At 48.5% G+C, this 22,735-nt stretch overlaps 1 protein-coding gene across 6 annotated transcripts in view; it reads right to left on the bottom strand.

Moving 5' to 3' along the window:
* UIMC1 (ubiquitin interaction motif containing 1) overlaps window positions 1–18,511 on the bottom strand; it is a 36,137-nt gene extending 17,626 nt beyond the window's left edge. For 5 of the 6 annotated variants that reach the window (XM_014948131.1, XM_014948133.1, XM_014948134.1 and 2 more), the window contains exons 1-5: window positions 18,335–18,511; window positions 11,056–11,146; window positions 5,733–5,857; window positions 4,240–5,397; window positions 601–665 (exon numbers count right to left, since the gene is read on the bottom strand). In XM_014948131.1, the coding sequence (XP_014803617.1) occupies window positions 601–665; window positions 4,240–5,397; window positions 5,733–5,857; window positions 11,056–11,146; window positions 18,335–18,484 (1,589 nt within the window). In that variant the 5' untranslated portion in view covers window positions 18,485–18,511. The remainder of the gene's footprint in view (window positions 1–600; window positions 666–4,239; window positions 5,398–5,732; window positions 5,858–11,055; window positions 11,147–18,334) is intronic. The other variant, XM_014948132.1, reaches the window with a different exon arrangement.
* Window positions 18,512–22,735: the final 4,224 nt, after the last annotated feature.

Below are 22,735 nucleotides of genomic sequence, written 5' to 3'. Positions count from 1 at the left end.
AAAAAAAAAAAAAAAAAAGGAAAAGAGGAGTAGGCTTAAATCTGAAGAAAATCATGTTGACTTGTCCCACACCTGTCATCTGCTGAAGTGGCTTTTCTGGAGCACTGCACTCTATCTTTGGCTGATAGGCAGTGCCGTCTGGCTTCCTCCTCCCTTCTTTCCTCTTCAGCAATAAGGCAAGAACATAAAAATACACACAGAAATCCAGTAAACCCTTCACCATACTGCCTGTGCGCCTTCCCAGACGGACCACGTGATGACAATGCTATAACTCACCTTCAGCTCACCTACCCATCTCTACAGCTTAACTGCACCGCATCACATGAGCTTCAAAGGGCAAGGATCAACTCCTTGTGTTTGTACTAGGATGCACCTTGCACGTTTTATGAAGTAACAGGAGTAACTGATCATTTCTCCCCAGTTGTGCCCCACCTCCCTCCCACGCTGCTCCAAAGCCCTGTATTTCCAGGGACACCCAACAGCAGCGGCTGCAGACAGCCCCGGTGAGACTGCACCCCAAAATGCTCCGGGGACAGTGGAAGAGCCCAGATCACCAGAGCAAGCCCATGGGCCCCACACTCAAATATTGCTCCCCCTCACCTCTGTGCAATTTGCATGGGTTCCCCATCTTCACACACATCCTCTGCAGGAAGCACCTGGGAAACCTGGAAAGGAAAATTCCAATATTATATAAACCGACACAGCGAACCAGGATCTGCTGGGTCATCAGAGTCTGTGCATGGTATCACACCCAAGCTGTTATGTATTTTTTTTTTTTTCCTGGAAATGGCTAAGTATCCATCCTGAACTAGTCAGCTTTTGGCCTCCATCACTCCTTTCGGTGAGGTGTTTCAGCAGCTCCCTGCAATAATGTCTGGCAGCACTTTTTGTCACCTTGCTGCCTAGACACATTCCTGGACAATCCGTGCCCACCCATTCATGACAACCTTGTCCATCACCTTCCACATCCTCTGCCTGTTCCCAGCACCTACTCTGATAGACTTCAAGGTAGGAACCATAGCTCTTCTCCATCTCCATTTGTGCTGAGCTAAACTATCCATGGTTTTTAGCGTCCCCTTGCACTCCCTCAGCACCCCAGCAGCCCTCACCTACTGCAGTTTAAAACCTATTTGCCTGAGCCAGGATGACCCGATCAACTGGTACAGCTGGTGTTTGACCACGAGAACTACTTTTCTGAAATTTCGTATAGATAAGATCTGTTGCATTTTTCTTGGCTGGGAAATCAGCTGTCCCATCAAAGACAGGGAACAGATTAACCTGCACAATCTACAGCTCGTAAATCCGTGTGCATTTTATCCCATTTTTCATTTAGCTCTACGACTCCACTTATTCTTTCCTTTAAAATTTGTTCAAAAGCCTTATGCACTGCCAAGGTCAGGCTAACATGCCAGTCATTACCCAGATCCCTTTCTTCTTCTTCAGTGTACACGTTACACTTGCCATTCTCTAATCAGGTGGAATTACAACGGTTTATTAGCAGCCCTTGCTGTCAGGCCTGCGATTTCTCATGCTAGTTCTCAAAGAAATCCAAGGGGTTTTCCTCCCCCTTCCTCCAGACTATTAAACTCTCTGAGTTTGATTTCCACCATAGGTTTCGACTTCGATCAGCTCCACTCCTAGATGGCTGATGTACTTCCCCAGCAAACCCCAAAACAAAGCCTCCTGCCAGGTTTCCCTAAAGGGACTCCAACCTCCAAATACTCTGTTTTATCTATGCTGTTCTTTAGATCTTCACAGTCTAACTCATCATGAACATAAAATACCACGTCCTCCTTTGTTTTCATCTCTTTTTCCTGAATTGTGCCTATCTTAACAATGCCTCTGCCCCAGTCATGAATACTGGGCCATGTTGCTGTTTTTCCTAATACTTATGTTACAAAGTATGGCATTAATTCAGGGCACCGGACTCTAGCTCTTCAGAACTGGGTCTTTTCCCACTGAATCTCTTAGAGACCAAGAGTCCCCTAACCTTATTTGAAAGGCTATGCAGGAATTGATTCTATTAGCAGTGAAGCTCGTTAGTGCAGGTTCACGGGCTATGAGATCCCCTGACAAGCAGGATTTGCTCTGTGCAAACACCCTGTGGCTGCGGGTGGCAGTGGCAGCGCTTGGTCTCTGCCACGGCGGGAGGTCCCTGCCCGCTCCAGGTGAGGGTTTCAAAGCAGGGAGACAGGCAGGCTCATCAACAACAGCATCTGCATCTTCATTTCACTGGGATAACCCGAGGCACAAGGGAAGCTTTTTCAAGGTCAGCTTTGAGTCCCCATGGATGGTTTCCAGCCTAAAACCTCCCACCCTCCCCACCAGCAAAGCAGCCCCAGTGGCACTGGGGGAGCCCCAGGGCAGTACAGACAGCGGGGGCTCCAAGCGATGCAGCACGCCGGGGGGGACACGTCTGCTCCGAGCCCCTCCTTTGTCACTGCCGGTGGAATTGCATTTGATAGAAGGAAAAAAATGGAGACAAGGCACAAGCAAACATCAAACATATCGATCTTGCAAGTAAATCACCTGCGCTGGCCTCAGTGTGCGGCTGCACGGAGAGGTGAGAGGAGGGAGCAACCTCTCAAGCTGGGAGTGATAAGGCAGATGAAAGGGCATTTAGAAATTATTTTCTCTCAAGCAAAGAAAAGACTGGCAAATTTGGGGCTAGGGTTGAAATTTTAAAGTCTGCTCCTCCTTCCTTATTTTTTCACCTTACAAATATCAGAAAGACTACATCTACATACACGTTATGGCTCTTTGAGAGAGCTCTTGTGGTCAGGATGAGTACATTACAAGTTCCCACTCAGCACCACTAAAACCTCTTTTCTCCCCAAGAATTAATTAAGTATTAGCATTAAACGGATAATATAAAAAAAAAAAACCACACCACAATTTTCAATACTGATTAAAAAGTTCACGCCCTTCCTGGCTGCTGCAGCTTTCCAAGGGCGTTAGCGTACACCTCCACAGCCCTGCAGTCACCCCAATCTTCCGGATTAATGACACCTCTATCTCCAAAGGAAAGGACACAGAGGAAAAAAAAAAGCAGTTTGCCTTAAGAACCTTTCAGGTCTTTTGTATTTATCCTAAAGAAACGAAAAAGGGCAGAAGTCTGTTTCCTTCCTCTGCAGGTCACCTCTGCAGGCTTGTTTAAATCTATATCTGCTAAACCCAAGCCAAAGCACTGTCACCAAAAGTCACATTTCAGCACAGGCTGCTCTGCACTTTTTCTGCAACCAGAAAATGCAGACATGACGTTTTTCCTAAGTGTTCAATATTACAAGACAGAATATAAATATCACAAAACAAGTTAAGTATCTTTCTAACACCAGGGTAAATGATCAAATACACTTGAAAACAGGAACAACAGAGCCGAGGCTTCAGTCATAGAGAAGATAAAGTTATACAATGATCCGGGAGTGAAGTCATTATGAAAAATGAGGGTTGGAAAAGGCTGACACAAACCTAAAATACAGCAGTAATAAATACTTCATCTGACTAGCAATCTGTTTAAACTTAGCAGTGACAGAAAGCTGCCTTCCGCTCCAACAAGAGAGCCCCGATGGAGACAGAGGCTGACACCTAGCGTCTAGCAGACCCAACCAGCACGCCGGAGAGAAGGTGCCCAGCCACCAGAGCAAGGACAATGAGCACCGCCGTGATGACAGATCACCCCGGGCGGGCAGGAGACGCCTGCGAGCACGTAGAGCCTCACCCAGCCACAACCGCAGGACCACGAGGGAAAGAGAGCACTTGCAAGGGTGAAGGACGTACAGACACGGACGAGCGCATAGGTACAAGAAGAAAAGGCTGTGCTGCAAGGACAAAAGCCACGTTTCTGTCAGTGTAGGAAAACGCAGAGCTCCCCACATGGCCACAGGTTTATAAGCTGGTTTGCCAGAGCTGACGGTGGTCAGCATCATCTCTGTGCTCCCTACCCTGATGCACCACCAGGCTACATCCCTCAGAGAAGGACAAGTCAGCTGAAGCCTTTATCTCAGTGGTGCATTAATGGACGACTGCCAGGCTGCGTGATGGCCCCCGCCATTTCTGAGCTGGGTATCAGCCCATACGCTTTACCTCTCCCTTTCACAGTAAGCTGTGTGGCCAGGGGAGAAAGTCCCTACATTTAAAAGAAGTATTAAACAGCAGTGTCTGCTTTGCAGAAAGGACTGAATCCTAAAATGGACAGAAGAGCAGGACCGCCCAACCTCTGCTCAGTGGCAAAGCTCTTACCTGGCAGTAGCTGGTAGTTGGTTCATCATCAGAAGTGGAGTTCTTCTCTTCTTCCATGCTGTGCCCTGGACTCTCTGCATCCCTCCTCTTTGAAGAGCGGAGCCAGGTGATGCCTTCAGACTCCTTCTGCATGTCTGGGTCTCCATCTTCTGTGTCATCAGCAACCCCGTTCTCCCTGCTTATCTGCTCTCCTTTCCCAAGCTCATTTTGGCTCGAGGAAGGACTGGGCACAACTGGGTTACCAAACTCCTTCTTATGCAATAGCTGCCTCTGAGCCTGCTTCAGGCTCTTCTGGTAAACCTCCAGCTGACACAAGATGACTTTGGTGTACTGGTTGGGGTCCACCCCTTTGGGGCAGAAGGGGATGCCCCAGTAATAGTGCACTGTGTCTCTCGCCTCCTCCTGCTTGTGCTTCTCCTCCGCCGCACTCAGCAGGGAAAGCTCAGGGGTGCTGTCGGGCACCTCGTTCTTCTCCACTTGCTCTGTGGAAGCACAGCCTTTGGTGGCACGGCCAGGCTGCGAGGTGTGTTTGGTACCTGCTCCTCCACCACTCCTCCTGGGGCTGCCACACTGTTCCACAGCCCAGCTCTTCCAGAGGAGGGGTGAGCTCCCAGCACTGGCTTCTCCTGCAGAATGGCCAGTGCAGGGCAGGGACTGCTCTTTTGGTTCGTGGCTTGTTGCTTCGGAAGAGCTGGAGAGGCTTGTGAACAGTCTCCGAGGTGTCAGACGCCAGGGGCCTGAACTCACCCTGCCAAAGGTGGGACTCAAAGATATGAAGTCCTCTCTGAGAGTGCTGGGTAAGATGGAACTAGAATCACTTTTTGCTGGTGAGGAAGGCTTTTCACTTGACCTTGTCACAGGCTGGCCCTTCCCCGGAGACACGATTATGCTGGATACTAGTGAGCTTTCAACTATTTCCTGGCTTAACCTCCTCAACACTACCAGGGGGCTCCGGGCGACATCCATCTGTCCGTTCCCATCAGCTCTGGTGCTCTGTGAGTGGGAGCTGCACTCGGAGCCAGGGGTGTCAGGGCAAAGTGCCAGACCTCCCAGGATCTCAGAGCCTTCTTTCTCAGCGGGCTGGCTCTGGCCCCGTGCGCCCAGCGCTTCTGCAGACAGCTGAGGGGTGGCATCAGAGGAGTCCGAGGGCTGACAGCTCTGGAAAACAAAAGGTTGATTCTCCAAGAGGCACGTTCTCCATCAGCAGAGCGAGGGCTCCCCCAGCAAACAGACAGCTGCCACCCAGTCTGCAGAACACCCACATCCCAGATCAGAACTGTGTACCCCAAAACAGGGGACAGCTGAGGTCAGACCTCCTACGCTTCTCATCAGGAACGGCACAAAACAACTACTCTGTGACTGCTGTAGTTCCAGCTTGCGCTGGAAATAGCTCAGCCCCCAGTAAAACCTTCTTTTGTGCAGCGTGGCAAAGCAATACTGAAAGCAACATTGCTGAAGAACCCTGGTAAGCCTCTTCACAGAAGCATACTTACACTAAGGCTCTCAGCAATGGCCTTCCTCAAGAGCTCCTCCTCTTCCTCTTCCTGACAGTTCACTTGTCTGGCTTCTTGCTCACTCATTTTCAGGGCCAGTGCAAACTGTTCCTCTTCAGTCATCTCTACAGCAGAAGAAAAAGGATAACGTCAAGTCAGAGCTGCAGGTGTATGTAAACACCCAATGTATATTCAACGTGCTGGGAGAAACGTCCAAGGGTCCCCCCTCCCTGGAGGAATGCACAGCAAAACATCTCAACCTCAGCTTTCCTGAAAAGCTGTCACCAAAACCAGAGCAGGCAACACTAAGTGAAAAAGGTAACCCAAGTCAGGGTTCCTACAGCAATCTAAACTCCAATTCCCTGGGTATATTAACTGCAATGGGACATTTTATTTGTTCTCATCAAACAACACACTCTAAAGCTGCACAATGCGTGTTCAAGGAGATAGGAGAAGGACAGATTTCTAAAGCACGCTCATTTTTATATCGGATAGGCTCAGCAGCAAAGCAGGATAAAGAATATATCTTCTTTAAGACACTTTTTTTACTAGGCAAATAGCACGTCTCACTGCCTTCTGACATGCAGATACCTGCAATACCACAGGAGAACTACCCACGAGCAAAAGAGCTACATGTTGTTCACCCCGAGCCGCAGGTGGAAAGCTCTGTGGAGGATAATGTTACTTGCTCGGTGGTATTATGGAGGATCTTTCACATGCATACATCCCCCTTCTGCTCACATCACCACTCTACTGCATCACTAAGTCAGTCATGCATGGGAAACAGGTTTCCTACAGTTGTAACTGCTATTTCAGCAGAAAATTTCTTCCTGAAATATTCCTCACTCAGAGCAAACCAGAAGCCGAGACTGGGTATTTAGAAACAAAGCAGTTAGTTACTTTGGAAAACACTAATTTACTTAGACTCAATCCAGCACTTTTCACGACGCTTAAAATATACAATGCCTGCAGAATGGAGTGCAGCTTGAAAAACAACTCAACAGCACTCTCAGGAGCTGAAAAATACATCTTCTCACTCGAAAGAAATTGACAGATTTCCTTCAAAACCCGCTCCCTCCTCCAGGCAGAATCCTGCACGCGCCATCTCATGCATGAACCAAAAGGCTTGCTCTCTGATGGGCTAGAAGAGCTTTCAGAGACACGATTTGAACAGGAAGGCCGCCCAAGCACAAAACATGCCTTCGCCACAGCCAGTTTCCAGACAGACGTTTCCCTAGATCAAGATGCACTCAGAAGTTACAAGCTCCCATTTTCTAACCCCATCCCCTTGCTAGCAGCCACCACCAAAACACGGCGGCGCAGCCAACCTCAAAGCAGCCCGGTGTGCCCTGGCTTCAGCCCAGCCCAGCCCAGCCCCACGGCAGGACCACACCGAGCTGCATCCAGGCAGCAGCAGCTTGGCTTTGCCTTCCCCTTCCCCTGGCTCCTCGCTAAGGGCAGGCTGGGTCTCCCCCACACAACCAGGGTTTGGAGTTTTTGGACTGTTCCTATTACCAGCCGTAGACTCCTTTATATGTCCCACTAAATCAACGCTCGGCTTTAGGTTGGGGTTTTTTTTTTTACTATTATTTTTGATTTCTTTAAGAAAGAGGCTGATGTGAAGGCAGACTGCAGTGCACTCAGGGCTCATGGGGATCTTTTGTCCTTGAACAAAGTCACTCTATGATGTTACAGCCAGGAGGGACCGGGGGAAGAAAAAAATATGCATCCTTTAATGGAAAGCACACGACAGCCCAGTGTACAAAGAAGGCTCCCATCCCCAAGAACAGCAATAATACATGGCATTTCCACAATACCAAACACCTCCCAAGCACTCAGTAAGCGTGCACTGATGTGTTTCCCTGCCCAAACCATCACAGCAATCAGGCCAGACCCTGCAAACTCGACATGTGCACGAAAACAGGCGCATGTGATCAGTGCTCCACAACACAAGACTTTCCACGTGCTTAAATTAAAACGGGGGCCTGAGTGTTCACCAGTTCAGGCTATCAACATCCATGAAGCTTAATAAAAAGAAACAGTTTTTGGCGAGTTACTACTGTACATTTTGTTTTCTTCTCCCTCCCTGGCACAGCAATTTCCCCTCTGGGGACAGGGAATGTGCCAGACAAATGCTGCCTCTGGCAAAGAAACCAGTGACAAACAAAATGCACTTAGTGCACGTTCCAGTTGAGTAGGTGCTCCAGAGACGAGATGGGGAAATCTCAATTTTAAATCCACCTGGCATTGCAGTGGGGAGAGCAAAGAGCAGCTCTGCTCATGCCTTCCAGGAGACCTGACCTGCTTTACGCTGCGCGTTCCAGAGCCGATGGGATTTTGCGTGCTCCACGTCTGATCATTTCTCAGCCCCGTGCATTTTATTGAACTTGATGTTGATTGCACTGGTCATAATTTACGATGATTAGAAATCCAGAGTGCTACATTAGTCCCCAGCCGGTGTGTGCAAACAGACCCCAGGGAGCGAGCAGCAGAAGCGAGCGATGCTCTAGGAGCTTGTTGGCAGGACGGGGGCTCCCACAGCCCTTGGGAGGAACAGGATGACCCCACTCCGTCTGGATGGACACGCTCCGGTCGGCACCCTCAGCTCACTCACATCTCATGCCTCACAGAAACCCATTCCCTCTGCTGGATGGGGAAGCACTATCATCTCCAGCTGGGAATTCTCCATCTCACTCTCCAAAATCCACTCACCACAGGCCCATCCCAACACAGCAGGAAATCCCAGCACCTCTCCCGGGAATGGGGCATCCAAGAAACCCACAGATGAGAAGGAGGGGTCAGGGAGAAACTGTTTTTAAGACATTGCAACCCTAAACAAATTAAGCCATTTCAGAGCCTTTTTAAATGCTAATACAGCAATTTGCTAAGCGATTTATGTTCCATTTTGACATCTGCAAAGTGAATTAGATGCAAAACCCCACTAGTTGTAGTTCTAACACTTACTAATAAGAGATTTACTCAAAAATAATGGAAATGTAGGATCCCAGTATTTCCACATATCCAAAGTGCAATTACAGTAAAAACATTCAAATGTGCTTTAAAGCCCTGACTTCCTCTGGAAAAAGAGAGAGAGACTTCTTTAGATTTTGCATTTCCATTTATCCTGTCAGGATGAAACGTCACAGATATATTTTAGTTATGGCTTTAGGTTAAAATGAATAAAACCACAACAAAGCAAAAAAGGGAGGATACGCTTTATAACCAGAGCCTGCAAATATCTGAAATTTTCCAGTTTTGAGGAGAAAGAACTTGCTCTGCCCAGAAGCACCAAAATCTTTACAAAAGACCAATTTGCCTCGCAATTCAAAGAATTTATTTAAAGACACGGAGAAAAAAAATAATTACTACTCCAACTCTTAATTTGCCTAAAAGCAAACACCAAAAATCTAATTATAGCTTCCCATAAATGAGAGAACAGACCCGCCATCACACGTGCTTAAACGAGCGGCGGCTCTCCGACCCAGCGGCGCCGGGCACCCCCAACCTCCTGTGCTTTGAGGAGGCAGACGCTTTGAGGAGGCAGACACGCACTAAAAAACAGGCAGCTTTTGCCCCAGGAAGAGGAAAAACCTATTCTCAAGAATTTCAATAGCTAGAAATGCAGCAAAACTCCTCCCTTATACAAGAGCTAGAGAGCAGCCCTGTCTCCTGTGGATTTTCGCACCAAACACCTTTCCCACAGCACCAGCTCCAAAACCCGGCGCGCTCTGTGCTATAACGAGGACATCCAACTCCAACAACTCCCTGTTCTGAGCACCATATGTTTGGTCACATCTTAACGGCATCTCCAAGGGGGGGTTCAGCTTTTATTTGGTGTTCTGTTTCTTTTGGGAGAAAAAGAAGAAAAAAAGACAAAAAAGAAGAACTCCTCCCACCTCTCTGACTTCGCTATCTGACGGGTTTGACACAGGACACGCACAGTGGGTTTCAGCTCCCACAAAGAGCCAGGCTGTTTCATGCTATGCCCTTAGGCCTCTATTAAAAACAATTTAATTCACACAAGCCCTCTGAGGACTGACAAGCCCAACTGCTGCTGCTGCTTGCGGAGCGCTGGTGTGCTCCATTTTGTTCGGTGATTGCTTTGGGTTTTGCAGGAGACAACATCTCTCCCATTTTGAAGTGTTCTGAATTTAAAATGCAGGACAGCCTTGCAGAGAGCAAGAAGGTGAGTGTGGACCTGCTGGGGCTGAGCAATGGTCCACCTGCCCGGGCACTCAACAAGTGGCGAGAGAATAAGAGGGACTGGTCATGTTCAATGGTCCCTTCTGCTCCTACATCCCCAGCATCCAGGAATGCTGTGTGCAAAATATGAGCCAGGAACATTCCAGCCTGTTCGCTTTAGCATCTGTTTATAGCCCTATTGTCCATGAATGCATTTAATCCCTTATTAGAGCTGCTGGCACTGACCTCTCCACAACCTCCTGTGAAAAAAAACTACCAGGAGTTCACTACACGCTGTGTGAAGCATTACTTTACTTCACCCGTTTTAAACCTATCTATCTCCTGCTATTTCCACCGACTGCACCGTGGCTGTAGGAGCTGGTAAACAACAGCTCTGTGTTCAGCTGAGGCACTGCCTTCCTCACGTGAACTCTGATCCCACCTTCCTCTCCTAATGGAGTAGCCCTGGGCTTTCCATTCGCTCCTCAGGAGGCAGCTGCTCCCTCCCCTCCATGGCTTGGGTGGCCCTTCTCCAGATGTCCCCTAACTCCACCGCGTCCTTGAGATGCGGCGAGCGGAGCCGCACACAGTGCTGTTGCTGTGGGTGCACCAACGCTTTATATAACAGCAAAAATGACGTAAAACAAATCTCTTGTTCTTAACACCCTTCCTTATGATGCCCGACGTTGCCGGCTCCTCCGGCTGCCCCCGCGCTACGAGCCGATGATTTCAGAGAACTGTCAGCTGCGACTCAGATCCTTCCTGAGCTGCGAGTGCCGGGTCAGAGCATCACGACGTTTCAGGGAGAGACAGCAGCAGAGGGGCCCGAGCAGGAAAGCAGTTTGTGACTGACAGTGCTTTCAGATCGGCTTCAACCAATTTTGAGATCCGGTGAGGTACCAACACCCTCGCACACTTATTTTGGAAGCACACCAGTCTGCGCACGTGCCGCCCGGGGAGCAAACAAGTGACAGTCTGCCTATTCAGAAAGGCAAATTTTACCCCTGAGAAGGGTCTTCTCCGAGAGCTGTGCATCCCCAGCCACACTACAGCCTTCCTGCAAGGGAAATAATCCTCTAATACAAACAGCAGAAGCTGCTCAGCACCAGTCTGTTATCCCAGCCCCACACTCGAGACCTACGTGCAATTTTTCTTTTAGCAGCAAACTTCGTCCTATCCAGCTGCTGTTTTGTTCTCTTCTTTTGCAGGCCACTCTCTTCCTTTGACTCCTGCTGTAATGGAAAAAAAAAATAAAAAATATGGTGAATGCACACAATATGTAAGAAATACTACCAGCCCCTTCCCCCCCCACTACTCAGACACAAACACTGGTTCAAGAACAAGCCTCTATTTGTGTGAAATTTGAATTTCAAACATAATTCAAACACATTCTGTAACTATTAAAAGCTGTGTGATAAGCATAATGAGCAAAAAGAGTTACAGACTGACATAAACAGAGAAGTAGGAGAGACAATAGACTTCATGCCAGTCACCACCATGCACTGCACCTGCTGCCCATGATTTTAGAGAGAATTCATTTGGCCTTGCTAAAACATTGGTATTTGTAAGCACTCAAAATAGAAAAACAAAACCTTTTTATAACTGAACATGGCACACCTGTAAGCCAGGACTGTTTCCTACCACACAGCTTCTACTGCCCTGCCCAGACAATTTTATGTGACCAAAACTAGCATCCAGGCATTTTTGGGGACCCACGCTAATGCACCCCGAGGGCAGGAGAGCCAGCTGTATTTACTCCTGGTGCTGTTCTCTCATTGTGTTGCCACAAGCGTTTCATTTTTTGAAGCTTTAGTATTTCAGAAATTCGTTGTCTCGAGACCTCCCAGAATTAATACCCACGCGTACAACCTAAGTGCCTGCTGCTTTAAGCACATGGACTGCAACAAGAACGGTCGGTCACGGGCTTAATTGGCATCTCTCATTGTGTTGCCACAAGCGTTTCATTTTTTGAAGCTTTAGTATTTCAGAAATTCGTTGTCTCGAGACCTCCCAGAATTAATACCCACGCGTACAACCTAAGTGCCTGCTGCTTTAAGCACATGGACTGCAACGGTCGGTCACGGGCTTAATTGGCACACATTTATGCAAGTTGCTGTCCTAACGGCTTAAGCGAGGGCGTACACATTACCGAAGGCTGGCACTGGACCCCCTCCAATCTGTCTCTCTAAATCAGGTAGGATTAGAATCAAACCCAGTGTTCCAGGCAGAGACCCACGCCTGGCCGGGAAGGGGGTTCACGCAGCTGCAGTTGTTTTTGCCATCCACAAGACTCAGGGCAAACTGGCCGCACGCTTGTGCCCTCACACCACCTCCCGTGCCAGGAGGGTGGCTTCAAGGTGGGGCACGTGGCTTGGACCACTTTAATGCAATTGGCTGCACTGCTTGTTTTCAAACATAATCAATTTCTGCTGTCCATTTCCCCTGTTTCTGAACCCGTTAAGTCCTTTGGGCTGCACCTCTTTGCTGAGTTTTGTTCAAGACATCTCCAGCTTTAGTGTTATCTGTAGGTTTTAGTAATGTATATACACCACTTGCTCCCTCTTACAGATCATTAATGAGGATGTTAAAACACACACAGACCTAATATTGATCCTCTTGGCCTCAGCTTTACATCTCCCCCAAATGAGCCTCTTTTCTGCTCATCACCAGCTTTTGCTGACAGTCTTTTAGCAGGATTTCAATCCAGGAATGTTACTATATAGACCAAATTGAATTATTTATCCAACTAAGATTTCGCAAGACATACTATTAAGTGGTTTCCTGAAACCCTAATACATTACAGCTTTTACATGCCCTAATACCTACACCATTCCTCACTTCCACTGATTTAAGAATTTAAGAATTACGCTCAGCAAGTCCCCACACACACTCATGCTCACACCTAAGGGGTTTTTTTCCTTTGACCGATTCCTTCGCTTTCCCACCCAGCCTGCTTTTGGTACCCCACTTCTAAGATCTGTCCCTGTGTCTCCAAAAGGCTGCTCCACAGCCAGATTTGCTCTTGCTAGAAGATGGATGCTGTCTACTTCTGAGCCCTCCTAGCTCAGGCTCAGCAGGTGAAGTCCTCTCCCTTCCAGGGCCCTGGCATGTCACCCTTCTCCAGTTTTCCATAAGCCACAGGTTCTCCAATGCCGAATTGCCCTGCCTTGGCCACAGCCACAGCCCCACGCTGACCTTGCGGGCAGCTGACACCTAAGGGAGTGGGAATGGTTTGTGGGATTGTACTGGGATCACACCAGGATTATATGCTGGATGAGGTTAAGCAAAAGCTCTCCCGCTGTCCCCCAAAGCCCTGTCTAACAGTGCTAAACCTACTCCAGCTTAAGACGGGGGCAATTTAATCCTAGCAGGCTCTGTAAATCCCCAGATCTTCTCTCTAGGCATCAATCTTTCCCTCATCACTCTTGCACTTGCCGGAAGGTCAACCCTGACACTCTCATCTGCAGCTCTCTTCCAGGGCACGGGTGTGATTTATGAGCACACCAGACTTTCCATGGCTGCCGGTGTCTGCTCTGGGCAGAGACACACGTTTAGGGTACACACCACAGGACAGGACGGGGCTCAAACACCTCCGGGGTCAGAGAGAAACGGCAGTGCCCGGTGCCGAGCGGCCGCTGAGCTTCATCGCCCGGTACGTGCCTCGGTTCCCTGCGCCGCGTCCTGAAGAATCTCGACATTTACAACAGCAGCAGGAGCAAAATTATTGCAGGACACGTGTTGTACGAACCTCATACATTTGAGAGAGATGTTTAAATTGCTCAGCAGCGTTCTAGCAAACAGCCACGGTACAGCGAACCGCTGAAGCAAATCCAATTAATCCTGATGGGCCAAAATATACACACACATCTCAATTCCAAGAATTCTTAAATCTTCTTTATTTTTAAACCCAGAAAATAAAACATACCTTTTAATTAGGATTTATGGCTGTTTGTACCTCTGCTGGGAGAGAGCCCCGCAGGCCCCCGAGTGCTCTGCATAAATGTAGGCAAGGATGGTAGAAACAGAAGGGGCCAAGAAAATTCAGAGAAGACAACAGGGCTTGCTCCTCCTGACCCAACCTTTTAATGCTCATCTGTCTACAAGGATAATAGGAACTCAGGGGGCCACTCAACCAACTGCCTTTCTAATAAGATCACTAGTCCAAAAATAATCTTAATCAATTAAAATATTCCCAAACTGCAGCCAATACTCTTAGTTACAAGGTCATCTCCAACACACAACTTCCAGGGGAAACTAATTATTACAGCGGAGGCGAGGTGGGAACTGCGCACCTCTGCTCAGTGCCAGCCTGGAGAGCGGCTCTCCTCCTCTGCCGTCAATTTAAAGCATAATGGCCAGAAGGAATCCAAATTCTCTTCCTGTGTGTCAGACTCTGCAGTTTAATTTATGATGCTCTCTTATGAGCAATTTCACTGTCAGCATTGTACACAGATCAAGAAAAAGACAGGTTTCCAAAGTTCTCTCCACATTTAGTGGAAGGCAGCCACTATTCTTCTTCCTTGTTTTTTTAACCTGCTTGGTTTCACCAGACAGCAGGAAATCAAATCCTCATTTTAAAAATGCTTTTGCACATACTTAAGAGAACCTGACTCTGCCAGCAGAAACAGATACAGCTCCACTCGCTTCTAAAAGCCCGTAAATGGAAGCCAGTAGCCAGCCTCCCACATCCTGCTCCCTCGAATCCACATCATAAACCACAGAAATCAGCTTCTACTGACTCAGGGAAGGAAAGGCTACAGAAGAATGTCTCCACAGCTAACGGTGCAGACTGCAAAGTCAAAAGGTCTGGGCAATTTTACTGCTCAACGGCAGTTGGGACCATCTAACAATAGGGCACAGCCAAACACCACACATCCTGCATGGGAAATACGCAGATGAAAACCAGACTAATTTATTTTTAAAAGCCAATTAGATGTTGGAAGTGCCACATTTGGCTTTAGCCAAGGCTGCTGCTGAAATTAATATCACACCCTACTTTATTAGTCTCTGACTTGAGTTCAGAATCTGTTTCGGCTCTGCTCTGTCTTTCAGCTCATTAGAACAAACCTGCTGGAAGTGGAGACTTGAACAACGAGACACAACGGGGCTCGTGCCAGATGTGTAGTTCCTGACACACGGGAGGGAGGCCTCTGTAGAAAAATGGGCTTTTACTGGGCTGCGAGGAGCCTGGATTCAGACCAATCTGATTTCTGAGGAGTGAGTGCAGCAGAACCACGGAGCCTTCTCACGTTCTCCTCTGGGAGCTGGAGGCAGCGGGTCCCTGGGTACCACAGCAGAGCCCCTGGGGACCGCGGGGTGCTGCAGCGATACTCCCACGTGGCTCTGCCTCGCTCAGATGGGCGATGGTGTGAGGTGGGCACTGCCACCCTAGCTGTGATGTTTCCAGCTGTGATGTTTCCAGCACTATCTTCTACATACCAAGATATCCCTCAGGCCATGCCTGGTCTCAAGACGAATGCCCACTGCCATAGCTGATGGAGAAGAGGACAGGGCAGTGGCCGGGTATTCCAGCTGATGCCCAAACACACCTCCCTCTTTCTACCAAAACTAACATCAGCACGTGCTGCTATTTACCAAGAGTGTGAGTATCTCCAAACACTGGAATACTCAGGCAAAGGGATGCTCCACACCAAAGGGAAGACAGGCCATGGATGTCGTGCAGAAATAGATGGCACCATCACCCTGGAGTCTTGTCATGTTCCTCAAGGGCTGGCAGAGCTGACGGATCCGGCAGAAAGAGCCTGTGAGACTTCATGCAAACTCTACAAGTGAAGGCAGGTACACTCAAAGCTCCCAAAGGATCTACTGAGGAAAAACAGACCCTTCCGAAAGGTCCCACAGCAGATCAGCAGCATTTTGGGATCAACTGCACTGAAGGCTGCAGATCAGTCAAACCTACCAGCGCAACTACCAGGCCTCTGGCTGTGCTCAGGCTTGGCCAGGCCTCCTGCTGGGTGACAACCACCTTTCAGACACGGCTTCAGAAAACCTCAGGGAGTCAAAGAGTCTTTACCAACAGCCCAATTGAAGCAGGAGGCTCATGAGACAGACCAGAAGTTGCTGTGCTTGGAGGGTGCTTTCTTGGGCACTATTAGAAATATTGTGTATTTATGAATGACCACGCATGTTTTGGCACAGGCAACCAATTCCCCATAGGATTTAACAGTCAGGAGAGGCAGGAACCACTCTGTTCATTTGTCATCACTGTGTTTCAGAGACACAGTCTACACAAAGAAAGTCACCTCCTCTTGTTTCCACAAAGCCAGAGAGACTGTTCCTATTTTGTCTGACCCCTCCCAAAAAAAGAGGAGCATTCCCCGAAGCCAGGATTATATATATAGCCGAGATCAGAAAGCCCCACGTCCAGAAAACTTCCTTCTGATGCAGCTCTGCAGATGCCACAGCATAGACATGAGCAAAAGAAAGAAAACTTGGCAAAATAACATGGATGAGCTTGATAATCCAGCATGACTGAAAAATTCCTGGGAGAGGCAGTCTGCCAAAGATCATCAAAAGTGAGAAGCTGGAGGCTTTCCAGGTGCAGCTGCTACAAGATCTGCTGGTCTGGAAGCAGAACTGGGGACTTGTTCTATAGATACCTGCCAAGAGACTGCCAAGGAAGAAAGCCATCGAATCAATGATGCCCAAATTGTCCTTGTAGCTTTTGATTCATAAGGAACCATGTCCTAACAGATGCAAGATTAATTGAGAATGTATTGTTCTCTAAAATTGCTATTGATCTGAGCTTCCCACACCTCTTCTTGAACACATAACAAGGTCTTACTAGAGCAAGAACAACAGTTACAAGGTTCGAAATTGAAATTCAACTTGATGTACGCTGAAGAGCCGAGACAGTTACAGAAGCCAGACAGTTATTTTTTTGAGATCCCAAGTAAATCACATTTTTGGGTTTGATTTTGCAGAAAACAACACGACAAGAGACTGTGGCACTGGATCTGGAAGCTGATGACTCACAGAAAGAAAGAGACTGAACTGAATAAATCCACTCATTCAACTGACTGAACTGTTGTCACTTAAACAGAACCTAATTGGCTCTTTAACGGCCTCTCTGAGCATATCCTTTTCTGTAATATGACCGATTATGCCATCAGAATTTATTGTTTATAGACAAACTTACAGAACAGTCAGGGAGCCTAACCTTTTTATAGATGTGTTTTAAGAGACGTTTGTTTCCTCTTTTTCAGATACGTGCACATTGAGATGAATAATTGCAGACAATAACAGGTCCTGATCTTTTATGTACTGCAGCAGCTCTTATAGCTGCCGATTTCTTTTTTTCCTTATAGGTTTCACAATAAAGGCCAGTGATGCAGCAGACATCTGAAGTTAACTTAGCATATTGCAGAGCTAAGGGTTTAACCCCACTGAACTATTACTGCCATATGTTTCATTTCTTTCAGGGAATTTCCCAATGGGAAAGAACTCAGATGATGTGAAGAAAAAACATCCAATATCATTTGCCCTACAGCTTTTTACTGTTTATTTCTAGTGCTTTTTCCCCTCCTCACATGATAATCGCCTTATTGTAGAGGAGCACGCCGCAGATGTGGGAGCGAAAGGGACTTGATTTAAGATCTACAGCTTGAGAGTGAACTGAAATGCTTTTGAAAATGGTGGAATTACAAAAAGCAGCTTAGGATCCCAAATCACCAGCAAAACAGAGCAAAGCCTTAAGAGTCATACATAAAAGATTGATTCTAATGATTTCCTCCGTGTACCTCAAGTTGAGGACAGATTCTCAGGGCTCTGGCTTTCCCCCAGGTGGGAGTTCCTGCACTCATCCCAACACCAGTGTAACAGACGCAGACATTTAAATCTTTTAGGGTAAGGATGATGTTTGTAAGATGACGTCAGGGATCATTGATCTGAGTCTTTATGTCTTAGCCAGGCATACCCACACCACAGTTCACCTTTACACCCTATGGAAGTGGGGTAAAAACTCACACTTCTGTAATTCAGGATCAGTTTACCAGACACCAGCTGTGTCTGAGCTACTCGCAAGCCTGTGTTCTGAATCATTTTCTTATCTATTTGCACATAATACAGAATCATGTTTCTACGGTTTAGCTGGAAATCAATCAAATAAAAATTATGAAAAAAAGATTTGTAAAGGGATTGAGGAAAGGTTACTTTTAAATTACGTTTCAAATTCAGTTCTGAGAGGATTTGGTTATCAAATCCCAGACTCATAACTCACCCTCACGAAGCACACCATTCATTTCCTAGTCAAATAGGATTTGATTCATCTCATATGTAAGAAAAGGAACAGCACAATACCCTCTGTGCAGAGCCTGACCCCGGCACACACAGTGTGGGATGCTGGGGCACTTCCTGCAGCAGCAGGGCCCAGCTCTGGACACCACAAGCCCATCACTGACCTCTCCATCGCTGTCGGATATAACAATAAACGCATCCACAAAATTGCGTTTCTTCTTGGCACTGGCTGGGTTCCTCTTCTCTTCCTCCTCTTCCTCCCCATCCTGACCTCGAGAGTCCAGGCTTTCCGTTGGCTTCTTCTTCCTCGGCATCCTTCACTCTGAAACAGAGGGAAAGATTAAAAGCCATTTGTTTCCTTCTGATTTAGATTTTCCCTAACAGCCATCCTTTTTTTTTTTGCTATTTTTAGGCAAAATACCCGAGGCATTAGAACCTTATTACAAAGCGTGGTGGATTTAGCGTTACTAGGAGCCACATGTACTAGTCACCACTCATCCAGTTAAAAACACTTTATTACAGCTGACTGCTAAAAAGGGGGATGGCAACACAGACCAAAGCCACACTGAATGCCCTTGCTCCAAAGCAACAAGGCTTTCCTCTTAGCTTCTCCTGTTAAAACTCCTCAGCAAGCTGCTCCACAGCATCACTTCACAGCAGGTCTCCCACCCTCCGACACAACCCCAGACTTCCCCCTCCTCAGCCCCACACCTTCACCATCCTGGTGCAGAACAAACCAGACCATGGCAGCAGATCAAGCCGAAACTTGCCTGCCAGAACACAAAGCCACCGCAGCACAGCCATTTGTCAGCTTTTATATTCAACAAAACAAGAGGGAAAGGCATGTTCCTCAAAGGATGCTGTTTTGCTGTCAGCACAGCAGCTCGGTGGAAGGCTGCACCAGCACACTACAAAAAGGGAGAAGGCAGGCAATGGCAGGAGGCAGGCTGGAAACAAGACAACAGGTTTATCTCGCAGCCTGGATTTCTCAATGAGCATCAGCCTCCGGAAGTCCTCTGCGCAGACATGCCCCAACCATTCGTATCAAAGGCAGCACTTGACAAGCAGGGAGGAACCTGCTGAGCGTTATTAGTGCAAACCTGAGTGCTCTACGAGCAGCACAATTGAGGGCAGGTGCCCACACAATGCAAGCCGGCACTTCAGCATCTCCTTCCCTTGCCAGCCCATAGACTGCTGGAGAGAGATGCACAGCAAGCATTAGCTGCTTTGATTAAAAAGGACTCAAGACGAGAGGCTCAGGAAGAGATCTCGATGAAGGAGAGCAGCGGGACAGCACACAGAGTTAAACCACCCTTTCCTCTCTGTGTTTGCCGTTCAGCAAATAGCTTGACAACAACATTTTGGACTTTTCTGAGCTGTGATCTAAAAAAGCCTTACAAAGCAGGCTGAGCACGATCAGCTCTGTTTAAGTTAGAATTAAAACACGTTGCTTAACCGTGCTGTTAGGCCACACAAGCCCCTCGTTACACACCAGAGGACGGCAGAGCTGGAAATGCAAGTCAAGTTGGCCAGTTCCCAGACCAGTGTCCTTCCACGGGATCATTCTGCCTTCCTTCAAGATCACTGAAATAGCTCAAGTGTCCTGCTTAGATCTAAAATAAGAGTAAGAGAAGATGCAGCAAAGACCCTACATTACCCGAAATAGAGCCAAACCCTCCTCTGTAACACCACAAATTGCAAACAGCCGCTGTGTGTAGAAATACTAATGAGGACGAAGTTCAAAATCCCCATCAGCGCCAAGAACAGCAGCGCATTGCTCCATCTACAGTCCGAGGCAGCAAGGTGAGGCTGAGAGAGGAAGACACATCCGTTCCCTCCCTACCACCTGCAGCCTTCAAAAGCTCCCTTAGCCTCTCTGCCTCCCTTCCTCTGCAAATACAGGCACACACATGCCTAGAGACAAAAGATGATTATCCTGGTGAGTCACGATTTGCACTGAAGGTTTGCTGAGCCCTCTGAAGACAGAATGTTGTACAAATGGCACGCACAGCTCCAGGAGTGACTGCAACTACCACTGCAGTCCACAAATGTTTGTCTGTTTAGGAAGGGGAAATAAAACCAAGCCCCGCTTTTGGGAAAGGCTGGGTCTTGCAAAACAAAGCTGTTCTGCTCCAACTGAGCTGAACTCGGCTCTTGTTGGAGTATCCTCGTTATACTTTCTACATTTTTTTTTTATCTTCTGCTCCAAATGGTCTCTGCCTGGAGAGATGAACCAAGCCTCACACCCAGCTGCTGAGAACTACCCCCACAAAGGGAGTTATGTCAAGCTGGGGAGCATTCCCCTTATCAGAAGAAAAACACTCACACACACAGGCTTTTCAGCACGGCGATGTGGAGGAGAGCTGGAGAGGCCCGTGCCTCCAGTACATGAGCCTACGCAGGGTCACTGGTTTTGGAGAAACAGCCTGTAGACCTTTTTCCCACCAAAGCAAAAGCAAACAGCAACAAGCAACTGCCGTGCTGTCTTTTTTCTATTATTATTTTTAAAAAATCCACGGTGGTATCACCAGCTCTCCTCTGACTGTGATACATCTTCTGCTTGATGCACTGTGCTAAATAAGAGATCACTGAGAAATATCAGCTGGAGTTATGATGAGTCACCGAACTCCAACATTTGAAGGAAAGGGAAAAAAAAAAAAAAAAAAAAAAAAGATGTAAGAGATGTAACCACACAACTCCCACAACGCTTCTGAAAACGAAGGGACTTGTGGCAAAGACAGTCTCTGTAAATGTAACTAAGGGAACAAGACAAGTAAGAGATAACTCGTAGCTGTGCTAGTCTGAGGCTATGAGTAGGAGAGAGCGGTAATAGCTTTTATTAGACAAGCTGGTATATCTGAGGGAAGAAAAAAAACAAGCACCAGAGCACACACACCCTCCCCCTTCAGGTAGGGAAGATAAGCACAGAAGCTGTATTTTGCTTTTAGCTTGCTGATGCCCGAGGTGATGATACCTGCTTTCAGGCTCAGCAAAAAAGGCCAAAGATTGAATTATTGTTGCAGTTTGGCTCACGGGCTCGTTTTCCAGTTACCCTTTTTTTTTTTCCCCCAACTCTGAATTTAAGAGAATTTCTTCGTAAATGCTCTGACAGCAAAGGTGACCTCCTGACAAGGGACTCGCACATGCCATGCTTCTCCACTCACATTTTTAGGGATATCCTTGAAGATCCCCAACTTGTGATTATTTGTCATTTTCCCTCTCATCTATCATTTTGATGAATCAGAAAGCAATTACCGACAGAATAATTCTAAATCTTGACACTGCAGCTACAGACCTGCCAAGCTGTGACAGCTTGAAAAATGCTTGAAAATGAAGCCAAAAATGAATGACTCTCATCCCCGGATGAGTTTCTGAGCCGTTTGAGACACAGGCTGTCGCTTTGTAAACAACTCCCCCCACCTCAGGAAGAAGAGGCACGATGCTCCCCGGCAGCATGGCCGAGCAGCTCTGTGTTCAGGCAGGTCAGCACCACACGCCTCCTTGGAAATATCATCCCTGGACCCTCAGCTCGACCTGGCACGCAGGGCCCAGCTGATGCTCTGTGACCAGCAGGACACAAGGGCTCGCAGCGCCGCGGGGAGGGAGAGGAGCTGTTTACAGGATTTATCCATTTATAGAGCTGGCTCTTCACGAGAAGGGAGACAGGGACTGCAGAGGCCAAGCATGCCCAAGCACCATGCACCTGCAAACCCCGCTGAGCTCAGCAGGAGATGCCAATTGCTCAGAGCCCTCTAACCCAGCCCAAGCAAGTCCCACACGAAGCACCTCTCCCCGCTCCAAGGACAGGCCCCTGCACAGGGGGAGAACAACCCTCTCCCCATCCCCAGCACCCACCCGAGGTTCTCTGGTCCCCTTCCCAACCTGTTGCCCTGGGGCTCTGCAGGGAGACGGGGCTGGGCTGAGCACCACAGGGTCAGGGATATTCAAAGAGCATCACCCTGGGGAGGGGAGGCGGCATGGGGGGTCCCAGGCGGCATGGGGGTGAACTCGGGTGGAAGGGTGTCAGCCATAGGTGGGGTCAATCCAGGGGAGTGTGCTGGGGCCACTGCAGGAGAAGGGGATAGAGCCAGCCCTGGCAGAGTAAAATACGGGGGACAAAAGCTGGCCCTAAGGGGGGATGGATGCTGCAGTGAATGAGGCCAAGGCAGAGTGCCAGGGGGAGAAGTTTTGGGGTGCCCTCCCCCAGAGAGAGCCCCGGGAGAGGAGTCCCGCCAGGGTGTCCCAAGGGGAAGGGAAACAGCTTTGGGAAACCAGTACAGGGGTCCCCACCAGGGCGAGGGACTGGGGCACAGGCCTCGGGGGGAGCAATGCTGGGGTCCCCCCCCAGCCTCAGGGGGACAGTGCTGGCCCTGGTGGGGGCCAGTCCCCGGGCCAGCCAGGGGCGGGGACCAGTGGGCATACCAGGAGGGTCAGCCCTAGGGGTTGGAAACGGCCGCAGGGGCGGGGGAGGGAAGTCGCCGCCCGGCCCCGGGAGCCCCGCGGCGGATGGGCCCCGGGGCAGCGGGCCCGGCGCGGTGCGGCAGGCCCCGCAAGGCACAGGTACT

The sequence above is a fragment of the Calidris pugnax genome, unplaced genomic scaffold (assembly GCF_001431845.1).
Source record: "Calidris pugnax isolate Ruff unplaced genomic scaffold, ASM143184v1 scaffold27, whole genome shotgun sequence".
In the NCBI taxonomy this organism is placed as follows: domain Eukaryota; kingdom Metazoa; phylum Chordata; class Aves; order Charadriiformes; family Scolopacidae; genus Calidris; species Calidris pugnax.
This window is presented reverse-complemented; position numbering and strand designations above follow the sequence as displayed.